General features: G+C 48.5%; 1 protein-coding gene across 1 annotated transcript; it reads right to left on the reverse strand.

Annotated features, from left to right (window-relative positions):
- Nucleotides 1–722: 722 nt before the first annotated feature.
- Nucleotides 723–11,483, reverse strand: LOC120040303 (C-type lectin domain family 19 member A-like). The gene is made up of 5 exons (XM_038985503.1): nucleotides 11,396–11,483; nucleotides 8,653–8,830; nucleotides 8,330–8,423; nucleotides 1,393–1,525; nucleotides 723–799 (listed from the first exon to the last, which is right to left on the reverse strand). The coding sequence occupies exons 1-5, from the start codon at nucleotides 11,481–11,483 to the stop codon at nucleotides 723–725; spliced, it is 570 nt and encodes a 189-aa protein (XP_038841431.1).
- Between the last annotated feature and the right edge of the window lie 1,903 nt (nucleotides 11,484–13,386).

The raw sequence follows: 13,386 nt of genomic DNA on the forward strand, positions 1-13,386 counted from the left end.
AGATGGAGGGAAGGAAGGATGGAAGACAGGAGAGATGGAGGGAAGGAAGGAAGAAAGGAGGGATGGAAGGAAGGAAGGAAGGAAGGAAGGAAGGAAGGAAGGAAGGAAGGAAGGAAGGAAGGAAGGAAGGAAGGAAGGAAGGAAGGAAGGAAGGAAGGAAGGAGGGAGGGAGGGAGGGAGGGAGGGAGGGAGGGAGGGAGGGAGGGAGGGAGGGAGGGAGGGAGGGAGGGAGGGAGGGAGGGAGGGAGGGAGGGAGGTTGATGACTGGCCTTCACATGATAAGTCCCATGTTTTCCTGTGTGAGTGTGTGATGTCCTGAATGGCACCCTATTCAATACCTAGTACATTATACTATGGGAGAGAGGGAGGGAGGGAGGAGAAGAAGAGAGGAAGGGAGGGAGGAGGGAGAAGTGGAAGAGAGGGATGGAGGAGGGAGGAGAAGATGAGAGGGAAGGTTGAGGGAGGAGAAGAAGAGAGGGAGGGGGAGGGAGGAGAGAAGGAGAGTTAAGAGAGGAGAAGAAGAGAAGGTGGGTTGAGGGGGGGAAGAAGAGATGGATGGGGAGGGAGGAGATGAAGAGAGGGAGGGTTGAGGGAGAAGATGAAGACAGAGAGAGTTGAGGGAGGAGAAGTAGAGAGGGAGGTTTGAGGAAGGAGAAGGCAACAACAGCAGCGAGAAAGTTGTGTGTGCGTGTGTGTGTGTGTTAGTGCTGGACCCTGGAGGTCTAGTTGTCCACTGTGGGGATCTTGCATACGAAGGGAAAGGCTTTGTCACAGCTGTTATCATTCCAGGACCTCAGCGCTGTCAGAAACACACACACACACACACACACACACATTAACACACACACACACACAGCGCTGTTAGAGACAAAAACAACACTACAACACACTGACTGACTGACTCATCAGCTACGGACGTGTGTGTGTGTATTAATGTGTGTGTGTACAGTATGCGTGTGTGTGTGTGTGTGTGTGTGTGTGTGTGTGTGTGTGTGTGTGTGTGTGTGTGTGTGTGTGTGTGTGTGTGTGTGTGTGTGTGTGTGTGTGTGTGTGTGTGTGTGTGTGTGTGTGTTCAGCAGGGTCATCCCCAGGCTCAATCATGAACATTTATGTCATCCCCAGGCTCAATCATGAACATTTATGTCATCCCCAGGCTCAATCATGAACATTTATGTCATCCCCAGGCTCAATCATGAACATTTATGTCATCCCCAGGCTCAATCATGAACATTTATGTCATCCCCAGGCTCAATCATGAACCTTTATGTCATCCCCAGGCTCAATCATGTTTTATTGGGTAATACACTGTGTGCATTATTGACTGCCTGTGTGTGTTTATGCTCATTGCGCCTGTGTGTGTTTATGCTTATTGCGCCTGTGTGTGTGTCTCACCGCTGTTCTGCCTGTACCAGATCTCGACACAGTCTTCCTCTTCAGGGATGCGGTGTATGCCGTCGTCAGGCTGGTTGCCATCCCAGTAGCTGTATTCATAGTTACTGCCGTCGGTCCACTCCAGACTGCCCTCCTATAGGCAGGAAGAGGATGACATGGTATATAGAACAACCTGGGCAGACTGCTTAATGAAAAGGGAAGATTAGCTAAAACCTAAAACTGACCCTTACCTAAACTCTGATTCTACCCTAAACTCTTAACTGTAATCTAATTTTAGCCAATTTGGAAAGTAAATAAGAGGTTTACACGTCAGATATGTCCTGTTAGCTGTTCCCATGAGAGTTGCACAGTAGTTATGATGGCTGGTTCAAACACCCTAGGTTACAAACACTACTGATCTGGGGACAGCTTAGTGTGTTACCCCTAACGGTTAAGGTTAGGATAGGGGGAAGTGTAAACTGATCCTAGATCTATTTATAAAGAGGGTTCTACCCTGGTCCAATAAAACCACTCTGTAGTGAGTTCAGGCAACAGATATACAGACTGGATCATATTAGTGATAATCAACACCAACCCTGGCTAAACCAAACAAACCTGGGGCTGCGTCCTAAATGGCGTCCTATTCCCTGCGTAGTGCATTACATTTGACCAGAGACTCTCCTCTGATCAACAGTAGAGTACTGTAGGAATAAGGGGTGCCGTTTGGGACGTAGGCTCAGTCTAGGTTCTCTATCTCTGGAGGTGGTGGCTTGGTGACTCTGTAGTGTGTTTACCAGCAGTGTGTTAATGAACCAGCCGTTCAGTACTAGAGTGAAATATCTACGTCAGACTGGCTTCCTAGAGAGCTGGACTGACAGGCCCCGGTTTTATTTATTCTGTTTTTATTGGACCTTTATTTATACAGGTTTTTCTCATTGAGATAAGATCTCTTTTCCAAGAGAGACTTGGTCTAATAGCAGCTGGGGGAACAATGTTTCATACAAAACAACTTACATACACTAACACAACATTAAACACAACTATAAACACACATACAGTACAACAATTACATGTTACGTTAAAAACACGAAAGTCTTGACTAAAACCAGCTGTCCATAAAGACAATTACACTCTTCTATGATATATACATCGATCAAGTGTTTAAACTCCACCAACGAAACTAGATCATCAAATTTTTAAATGTTCAGGAGAGAATTCCAGGACCACGGAGCTGAGTAACTAAAACTATTTCTACCAAGACCTGTTCTAATTGTTGGTTCTGTTAGAAGTAAACCCTCTGGGGGTCTATTAGCATGTCCAGCAAACTGGGAACGTTCCTAGAACATTAGCTTAGATTTCCATGAATTTCTAGCTGGGTTTTTATCTAACATTAGGATTATAACGTCCCAAAAACATTCAAATCATTATTCAGAAAACGTTTTAAATGAAATATCACTGGAATGTTCTAACGTTCACTAAAACGTTATACACAACATCTGTAACAATCACCAAGGAAAAATTCCCCAAACGTTCTCATTAGGTTTCCAGATGATGTAATGTTTTTAGAACATACTACCACAACTTAATGTGAGTGGGAACGTTCTGGAAACATCAGAGAAAACGTTTTACACAAACATTGTCTAATCATTAGCACAACTGGATAGTTTTTGTCTTATGAGAACATTTGCCGCAACCTAACGAATGTTCTGGGAACTTTCACAGAAACCATTTTGGTTTGCTGGGTAGATGTATAGTAATCTATAAAATGTTTACTTTAAGGAAAATGTTTTTTATATATTTTTTAATTTTACATTTTTAAGTACACATAATGTACTTTAACAGTATGCATTAAGGTGCCTGTAAAATAATGAGTGTCCAAAACGAATGTAAACATTAATACATGCATTTCTATAACTACCTAAATCTATTCTAGTGCCGAGAAGGAGGCACGGCGTTTTCAACACAGGGTTTTAATTTATTTTTACTATTTTCTACATTGTACTGTAGAATAATAGTGAAAACATCAAAACTATTAAATAGCACATATGGAATCATGTAGTAACCAAGAAAGTGTTAAACAAATCAAAATATATTTTATATTTGAGATTCTTCAAAGTAGCCAGCCTTTGCCTTGATGACAGCTTTGCACACTCTTGGCATTCTCTCAACCAGCTTCATGAGGTAGTCACCTGGAATGCATTTCTATTAACAGGTGTGCCTTGTTAAAAGTTAATTTGTGGACTTTCTTTCCTTCTTTCAGCCAATCAGTTGTGTTGTAACAAGGTAGGGGTGGTATACAGAAGATAGCTCTATTTGGTAAAAGACTAAGTACATATTTTTGGTTCCAACCGCAGTGTCTTTGTGAGACGCAGAGTGGGTGAACGGATGATCTCCGCATGCGTGGTTCCCAACGTGAAGCATGGAGGAGGAGGTGTAATGTGTGGGGGTGCTTTGCTGGTGACACTGTCTGTGATTTACATGGAATTCAAGGCACACTTAACCAGCATGGCTACCACAGCATTCTGCAGCGATATGCCATCCCATCTGGTTTGCGCTTAGTGGGACTATCATTTGTTTTTCAACAGGAAAATGACCCAACACACCTTCAGGCTGTGTAAGAGCTATTTGACCAAGAAGGAGAGTGATGGAGTGCTCCATCAGATGACCTGGCCTCCACAATCACCCGACCTCAACCCAATTAAGATGGTTTGGGATGAGTTGGACTGCGGAGTGAAGGATGTCACGCCCTGGCCTTAGTTATCTTTGTTTTCTTTATTATTTTAGTTAGGTCAGGGTGTGACATGGGGAATGTATGTGTTTTTTGGATTGTCTAGGGGTTTTGTACGTTTAATGGGTCAGTGTCTTGTCTAGGTGTTTGTATGTCTATGGCTGCCTAGATTGGTTCTCAATTAGAGGCAGCTGTGGTTCATTGTCTCTGATTGAGAGCCATATTTAAGGCAGCCATAGGCATTTGGGTTTTGTGGGTAATTGTCTATGTTCTATGTTGCATGTGTGCACTTAGTTCGTTTTAGCTTCACGATCGTTTGTTTTTGTTCGTTTAATAAGTGTTTGTTTTTCTTCATTAAAAGAAGATGTCTTTTTTCCACGCTGCGCCTTGGTCCACTCATTCGTCTCATAACGATCGTGACAGAATTACCCACCGTAACGGGACCAAGCAGCGTGTTAAGCAGCAGCAGGAGCAGCGCATAAAGGATTCTTGGACTTGGGAGGAGATACTGGAAGGGACCTTGGGCTCAACCGGGAGAATATCACCTCCCTCGTGAAGAGCTGGAGGCAGCTAAAGCCGAGAGGAGGCGATATGAGGAGGCAGCACGGAAGCAAGGCTGGAAGCCCGAGAGTCAAACCCAAAAATTTCTTGGGAGGGGGGGCCTACAAGGGAGTGTGGCGAAGTCAGGTAGGAGACCTGCGCCAACTCCCCGAGCTTACCGTGGAGCGCGAAAGTACGGGCAGACACCGTGTTATGCGGTAGAGCGCACGGTGTCTCCTGTACATGTGCACAGCCCGGTGCGGGTTATTCCACCTCCCCGCACTGGCAGGGCTAGATTGAGTATTGAGCCGGATGTCATGAAGCCGGCCCAACACATCTGGCCTCCAGTGCGTCTCCTCGGGCCGGCATACATGGCACCAGCCTTACGCATGGTGTCCCCGGTTCGCCTACACAGCCCAGTGCGGGTTATTCCACCTCCCCGCACTGGTCGGGCTACGGGGAGCATACAACCAGGTAAGGTTGGGCAGGCTCAGTGCTCAAGGGAGCCAGTACGCCTGCACGGTCCGGTATTTCCGGCGCCACCTCCCCGCCCCAGCCCAGTACCACCAGTGCCTACACCACGCACCAGGCTTCCAGTGTGTCTCCAGAGCCCTGTTCCTCCTCCACGCACTCGCCCTATGGTGCGTGTCTCCAGCCCGGTACCACCAGTTCCGGCACCACGCACCAAGCCTCCTGTGCGCCTCCAGAGTCCTGTGCGTCCTGTTGCTGCTCCCCGCACTAGCCCTGAGATGCGTGTCCCCAGCCCGGTACCACCAGTGCCGGCACCACGCACTAGGCCTAATGTGCGTCTCCAGGGTCCAGTATGCCCTGTTCCTTCTCCCCGCACTAGCCCTGAGATGCGTGTCCCCAGCCCGGTACCACCAGTTCCGGCACCACGCACTAGGCTTAATGTGCGTCTCCAGGGTCCAGTATGCCCTGTTCCTTCTCCCCGCACTAGCCTTCAGGTGCGTGTCCCCAGCCCGGTACCACCAGTTCCGGTACCACGCACCAGGCCTATAGTGCGCCTCGAGAATTCAGTGTGCCCTGTTCCTGCTCCCCGCACTAGCCTTGAGGTGCGTGTCTCCAGTCCGGTACCACCAGTTCCGGCACCACGCACCAGGCCTACTGTGCGCCTCAGCAGGTCAGAGTCGGCCGTCTGCCCAACGCCGCCTGCACTGCTCGTCTGCCCAGCGCCGTCTGAGCTGCCTGCCTGCCCAGCGCCGTCTGAGCCATCCGTCTGCCCAGCGCCATCTGAGCCATCCGTCTGCCCAGCTCCATCTGAGCCATCCATCTGCCCAGCGCCATCTGAGCCATCCGTCTGCCCAGCGCCATCTGAGCCATCCGTCTGCCCAGCGCCATCTGAGCCATCCGTCTGCCCAGCGCCATCTGAGCCATCCGTCTGCCCAGCGCCATCTGAGCCATCCGTCTGTCCCGAGCCATTAGAGCCGCCCGTCTGTCCCGAGCCGTCAGAGCCGCCAGTCAGTCAGGAGCCGCTAGAGCCGCCAGTCAGCCAGGATCTGCCAGAGCCGCCAACCAGCCAGGATCTTCCAGAGCCGCCAGTCAGCCAGGATCTGCCAGAGCCGCCAGTCAGCCAGGATCTGCCAGAGCCGCCAGTCAGCCAGGATCTGCCAGAGCCGCCAGTCAGCCAGGATCTGCCAGAGCCGCCAGCCAGTCAGGACCAGCCAGAGCCGTCATCCAGCCATGACCAGCCAGAGCCGTCATCCAGCCATGACCAGCCAGAGCCGTCATCCAGCCATGACCAGCCAGAGCCGTCATCCAGCCATGACCAGCCAGAGCCGTCATCCAGCCATGACCAGCCAGAGCCGTCATCCAGCCATGACCAGCCAGAGCCGTCATCCAGCCATGACCAGCCAGAGCCGTCATCCAGCCATGACCAGCCAGAGCCGTCAGCCAGCCATGACCAGCCAGAGCCGTCAGCCAGCCATGACCAGCCAGAGCCGTCAGCCAGCCATGACCAGCCAGAGCCGTCAGCCAGCCAGGATCTGCCAGAGCCGCCAGCCAGCCAGGATCTGCCAGAGCCGCCAGCCAGCCAGGATCTTCCAGAGCCGCCAGTCAGCCAGGATCTGCCAGAGCCGCCAGTCAGCCAGGATCTGCCAGAGCCGCCAGCCAGCCAGGACCAGCCAGAGCCGTCATCCAGCCATGACCAGCCAGAGCCGTCATCCAGCCATGACCAGCCAGAGCCGTCATCCAGCCATGACCAGCCAGAGCCGTCAGCCAGCCATGACCAGCCAGAGCCGTCAGCCAGCCATGACCAGCCAGAGCCGTCAGCCAGCCATGACCAGCCAGAGCCGTCAGCCAGCCAGGATCTGCCAGAGCCGTCAGCCAGCCAGGATCTGCCAGAGCCGCCAGTCAGCCAGGATCTTCCAGAGCCGCCAGTCAGCCAGGATCTTCCAGAGCCGCCAGTCAGCCAGGATCTACCAGAGCCACCAAAGCGGGTATTGACAATGGTGGAGTGGGGGTCACGTCCCGCACCCGAGCCGCCGCCATAAGAAGGCCCACCCCGGACCCTCCCCTTCTGTGTCAGGTTTTGCGGCCGGAGTCCGCACCTTTGGGGGGGGGGGGGGTACTGTCACGCCCTGGCCTTAGTTATCTTTGTTTTCTTTATTATTTTAGTTAGGTCAGGGTGTGACATGGGGAATGTATGTGTTTTTGGGATTGTCTAGGGGTTTTGTACGTTTAATGGGTCAGTGTCTTGTCTAGGTGTTTGTATGTCTATGGCTGCCTAGATTGGTTCTCAATTAGAGGCAGCTGTGGTTCATTGTCTCTGATTGAGAGCCATATTTAAGGCAGCCATAGGCATTTGGGTTTTGTGGGTAATTGTCTATGTTCTATGTTGCATGTGTGCACTTAGTTCGTTTTAGCTTCACGATCGTTTGTTTTGTTCGTTTAATAAGTGTTTGTTTTTCTTCATTAAAAGAAGATGTCTTTTTTCCACGCTGCGCCTTGGTCCACTCATTCGTCTCATAACGATCGTGACAAAGGAAAAGCTGCCAACAAGTGCTCAGCATATGTGTGAACTCCTTCAAGACTGTGGGAAAAGCATTCCAGATTAAGCTGGTTGAGAGAATGCCAAGAATGTGAAAAGCTGTCATCAAGGCAAAGGGTGGCTACTTTGAAGAATCTAAAATCTAAAATCTGTTTTAATTTGTTTAACACATTTTTGGTTACTACTTGATTCCATATGTGTTATTTCATAGTTCTGATATCACTATTATTCTACAATGTAGGAAATAGTAAAAAAATAAAGAAAAACCCTTGAATGAGTAGGTGTGTCAAAACTATTGACTGGTACTGTATGTAAATCATTGAGTAGAAGTAGGGTTGAAAAAAGTCCGGTGACTTTCCCAAAATGTCCTGGTTTTCCATAAATCCTAGTTAGAAGATTCCTTGTATTACGAGGGAATAACGTCTGAGGAGACGTCTGCAGAGATTGAATTCACGATAACTGCTGCAGATGTCTCCTCCAGAGTATATTACCTTAAAAAGACAAGTACAGTGTGTTTGTCGACAACACGCATATGAGGTAGTGATTATCCTGGCAGTGGTGCTTCATAGGGTTTCTGGAAAACTAACCAGAAGATTCCGGGAATTGGGAGGGAATAAGCAGGAAATCCAGAATCCTGGGAATTCTGGGAAAGATCCTGGAATGTTTGAACCCTCAGTGCTTACCTGTCTCCTGTCGTGAAGGCCGATCCATATGTCTGTTGGTATCCCTGGGATACGGCTGTTGACGAGATCGTAGACAAACACATTCTCCTCCCAGCTGAGAACTCAGACAAGGGATGGTTAGAGATAGAGAGAGGTGTCTCTGTGTGTGTGTGTGTGTGTGTGTGTGTGTGTGTGTGTGTGTGTGTGTGTGTGTGTGTGTGTGTGTGTGTGTGTGTGTGTGTGTGTGTGTGTGTGTGTGTGTGTGTGTGTGTGTGTATCCTCTCACCTGTAGTGTGGCAGTGTGTGGACCTTTGTGTGTGTATATGAACAGGTATCCCTCTCACCTGTGTACGGAGGTGAGTTTGGCAGACTTGAGACCATTGGAGAATTCAGCGCAGTACAGGTCAGCCTCGGCCCAGGTCCGGTTCAGGGGGAAGAAACGGTAGCAGTGACCTTCGAACTCAGTCCAGAACAACGGACAGGTGACGGGAAGGCCTGGTTCTGGCAACTGGAGGGGGAAGGCTGGGGGAGGGAGGGAGAGAGGGAGAGGAAGGGAAGGGAAGGGAGAGAGAGGGGGGTCAGGAGATGGGAAGAGGAGAGAGACGAGAGGGGGGGAGGTAAGAGAGAGCGGGGGGAGGGAGGGAGGATACCATATGTAACTAAAATGTTGAAAGAGAATAGGTTACACTGCTCTTAAAAGTAATTGTGAATACTCTGCATTCAATGTTTTCCTTGTCATGTTCATTATCAAGTTAGACTGCAGCACTCCTTTCATGAGGACCCCAGGAAGAGCAGCTGGTGCTTCTGCAGCGGCTAATGGGGATCCTAATAAATACCAAATTGTCACGTGTTTATGGACTTACCCAAAGCTAGACTTTCAGTTACTCTGTATCCTTCACCAAGACTATCAGTTACTCTGTATCCCTTCACCAAGACTATCAGTTACTCTGTATCCCTTCACCAAGACTATCAGTTACTCTGTATCCTTCACCAAGACTATCAGTTACTCTGTATCACTTCACCAAGACTATCAGTTACTCTGTATCCCTTCACCAAGACTATCAGTTACTCTGTATCACTTCACCAAGACTATCAGTTACTCTGTATCCCTTCACCAAGACTTTCAGTGACTCTGTATCCCTTCACCAAGACTATCAGTTACTCTGTATCCCTTCACCAAGACTATCAGTTACTCTGTATCCTTCACCAAGACTATCAGTTACTCTGTATCACTTCACCAAGACTATCAGTTACTCTGTATCCCTTCACCAAGACTATCAGTTACTCTGTATCCTTCACCAAGACTATCAGTTACTCTGTATCCCTTCACCAAGACTATCAGTTACTCTGTATCCCTTCACCAAGACTTTCAGTGACTCTGTATCCCTTCACCAAGACTATCAGTTACTCTGTATCCCTTCACCAAGACTATCAGTTACTCTGTATCCCTTCACCAAGACTATCAGTTACTCTGTATCCCTTCACCAAGACTATCAGTTACTCTGTATCCCTTCACCAAGACTATCAGTTACTCTGTATCCCTTCACCAAGACTATCAGTTACTCTGTATCCCTTCACCAAGACTATCAGTTACTCTGTATCCTTCACCAAGACTATCAGTGACTCTGTATCCCTTCACCAAGACTATGAGTTACTCTGTATCCCTTCACCAAGACTTTCAGTGACTCTGTATCCCTTCACCAAGACTATCAGTTACTCTGTATCACTTCACCAAGACTATCAGTGACTCTGTATCCCTTCACCAAGACTATCAGTGACTCTGTATCCCTTCACCAAGACTATCAGTTACTCTGTATCACTTCACCAAGACTATCAGTTACTCTGTATCCCTTCACCAAGACTATCAGTTACTCTGTATCCCTTCACCAAGACTATCAGTTACTCTGTATCCCTTCACCAAGACTATCAGTTACTCTGTAACCCTTCACCAAGACTATCAGTTACTCTGTATCCCTTCACCAAGATTACCAGCCACACAGCCTCCAAGGAGAGGATGAAACAACAAGTCAAATAGGAAATAGGATTTCTTGAAGTTAAAGAAATGACAAAAGGCAGTTTATAAATCTCTTGAAATATTACAACTAAACAGTAAACCCAGACACAACAGTCTTGAGTAACGAGGAAGAAAAACTGCTAATTAGAAACAAGACATTGTAACACAAATAAGATACATCTAGAAATATCAAATAAAGGTTTTAAAGACTGTCACATGTCACAGTATAGGCCTGTAGTCATGCAATTTCCATATGAGAACATGCATCTAGTTTCCACCTCCACCAGCCCTAACCCTAGGCGGTCTCTCCCTCCAGCTGCCCCAGAAAGGAGCCCTGTGGTCAGGTTGGCTCCCTGCTCATGCCCCTTGATCCTCTGGTTCTGCTGGAAGCCTGGTTCCTCAGCCCGGGTGGTTAACTAACAAACAAACAAATAAACTAACTAACAAACTAACTAACTAACTGACCAATCAATCAATCAAACAAATGTATTTATAAAGCCCTTTTTACATCAGCTGATGTCACAAAGTGCTGTACAGAAACCCAGCCTAAAACCCCAAACAGCAAGCAATGCAGGTGTAGAAGCACGGTGGCTAGGAAAAACTCCCTAGAAATAAAGGACCCTAGGAAGAAACCTAGAGAGGAACCAGGCTCTGAGGGTTGGCCAGTCCTCTTCTGGCTGTGCCGGGTGGAGATTATAACAGAACATGGCCAAGATGTTCAAACGTTCATAGATGACCAGCAGGGTCAAATAATAATAATCTGAGTGACTGTAGATAGAGCATTGGAAGATGCTGTCACCTTTCCCCTTCTAGGATACCAAGGACTACCAGGGATACATCGGGTTTATTTTACTTCAGGTAACACTTATTTCTCTTAAAACTGGATTGTAGGTTAAGGGCTTGTAAGTAAGCATTTCACAATAAGGTCTACGCCTGTTGTATTCGGCGCATGTGACAAATAAAATGTGATTTGTTTTGATCTTCTTCAGTGACTATACCCAGAGGAAGCACACCTTCCTCCCCCAAACGTTTGTTTACCGCCGCAGCCACCACACCTAAATAGTAGTACTCACCGTGTGTGATCTTGATGTTGGTGGAAGGGATAGTCCTCACAGGAAGAGCCCAGAGGAGCAGGGTCAGACACAACTCCCAGCAGAGCATCTTCCAACAGAAACACAGAAAGACAGGCAGAGAGAGAGAGAATCTAGATCCACTGACTCGGAATATGGGTGTGTGTGTGTTTGAGTGTGGATGTGTGTGTGTGGCTTTTCTTCTGTGTGATGAGAGGGGGGAAGTGCAGTGTGTGTGTGTGTGTGTGTGAGTCAGTGTTGAGTAGTGGCTCTGGGAGATTAGATGGTGTCTCTCAGTCGTGCACAGGAAGAAATCAGTGTGTGTGTATGTGTGTGTGTATGTGAGAGAGAGAGAGAGAGAGAGAGAGAGAGAGAGAGAGAGAGAGAGAGAGAGAGAGAGAGAGAGAGAGAGAGAGAGAGAGAGAGAGAGAGAGAGAGAGAGAGAGAGAGAGAGAGAGAGAGAGAGAGAGAGAGAGAGAGAGAGAGAGAGAGAGAGAGTGTTCATTTTATTGTTTATTTCACTTTTGTATATTATCTACCTCACTTGCTTTGGTAATGTTAACATATGTTTCCCATGCCAATAAAGCCCATTGAATTGAATTGAGGGAGAGGGGGGAGAAAGAGAGAAAAATACTCCCCAACCCCTTCTTGTTTTGCAAGGCTTCTCACTCGATCACATCATTGGCTCTGCAAGGGAGAGAACGAAAGAACGACAGAGAGAAAACTAGAGAGGAGAAGGAGGAGAGAGAGACTCACACCCTAATACGCACTGAAAGAGGAGGAGAGAGACTCACACCCAAATACACATGTCCAACACTGAAGGGGGAGGGGAGAAGACTTTAACACTCAACACTGAAAGGGGAGAAGACTTTAACACTCAACACTGAAGGGGGAGAAGACGTTAACCCTCAACACTGAAGGGGGAGTTGGTGCCTCTAGGGCGATCAGTCCTGAAAGTTGGTGGAGTTGGTGCCTCTAGGGAGATCAGTCCTGAAAGTTGGTGGAGTTGGTGCCTCTAGGGAGATCAGTCCTGAAAGTTGGTGGAGTTGGTGCCTCTAGGGCGATCAGTCCTGAAAGTTGGTGGAGTTGGTGCCTCTAGGGAGATCAGTCCTGAAAGTTGGTGGAGTTGGTGTCTCTAGGGAGATCAGTCCTGAAAGTTGGTGGAGTTGGTGCCTCTAGGGAGATCAGTCCAGAAAGTTGGTGGAGTTGGTGCCTCTAGGGTGATCAGTCCTGAAAGTTGGTGGAGTTGGTGCCTCTAGGGCGATCAGTCCAGAAAGTTGGTGGAGTTGGTGCCTCTAGGGCGATCGGTCCTGAAAGATAGTGGAGTTGGTGCCTCTAGGGAGATCAGTCCTGAAAGATGGTGGAGTTGGTGCCTCTAGGGAGATCAGTCCTGAAAGTTGGTGGAGTTGGTGCCTCTAGGGAGATCAGTCCTGAAAGTTGGTGGAGTTGGTGCCTCTAGGGAGATCAGTCCAGAAAGTTGGTGGAGTTGGTACCTCTAGGACGATCAGTCCTGAAAGTTGGTGGAGTTGGTGCCTCTAGGGCGATCAGTCCTGAAAGTTGGTGGAGTTGGTGCCTCTAGGGAGATCAGTCCTGAAAGATGGTGGAGTTGGTGCCTCTAGGGAGATCAGTCCTGAAAGATAGTGGAGTTGGTGCCTCTAGGGAGATCAGTCCTGAAAGATGGTGGAGTTGGTGCCTCTAGGGAGATCAGTCCTGAAAGTTGGTGGAGTTGGTGCCTCTAGGGAGATCAGTCCTGAAAGTTGGTGGAGTTGGTGCCTCTAGGGAGATCAGTCCAGAAAGTTGGTGGAGTTGGTGCCTCTAGGGCGATCAGTCCTGAAAGTTGGTGGAGTTGGTGCCTCTAGGGCGATCAGTCCTGAAAGTTGGTGGAGTTGGTGCCTCTAGGGAGATCAGTCCTGAAAGATGGTGGAGTTGGTGTCTCTAGGGAGATCAGTCCTGAAAGTTGGTGGAGTTGGTGCCTCTAGGGAGATCAGTCCAGA

Source organism: Salvelinus namaycush, unplaced genomic scaffold (genome assembly GCF_016432855.1).
Source record: "Salvelinus namaycush isolate Seneca unplaced genomic scaffold, SaNama_1.0 Scaffold340, whole genome shotgun sequence".
NCBI classification, from domain to species: Eukaryota; Metazoa; Chordata; class Actinopteri; order Salmoniformes; family Salmonidae; genus Salvelinus; species Salvelinus namaycush.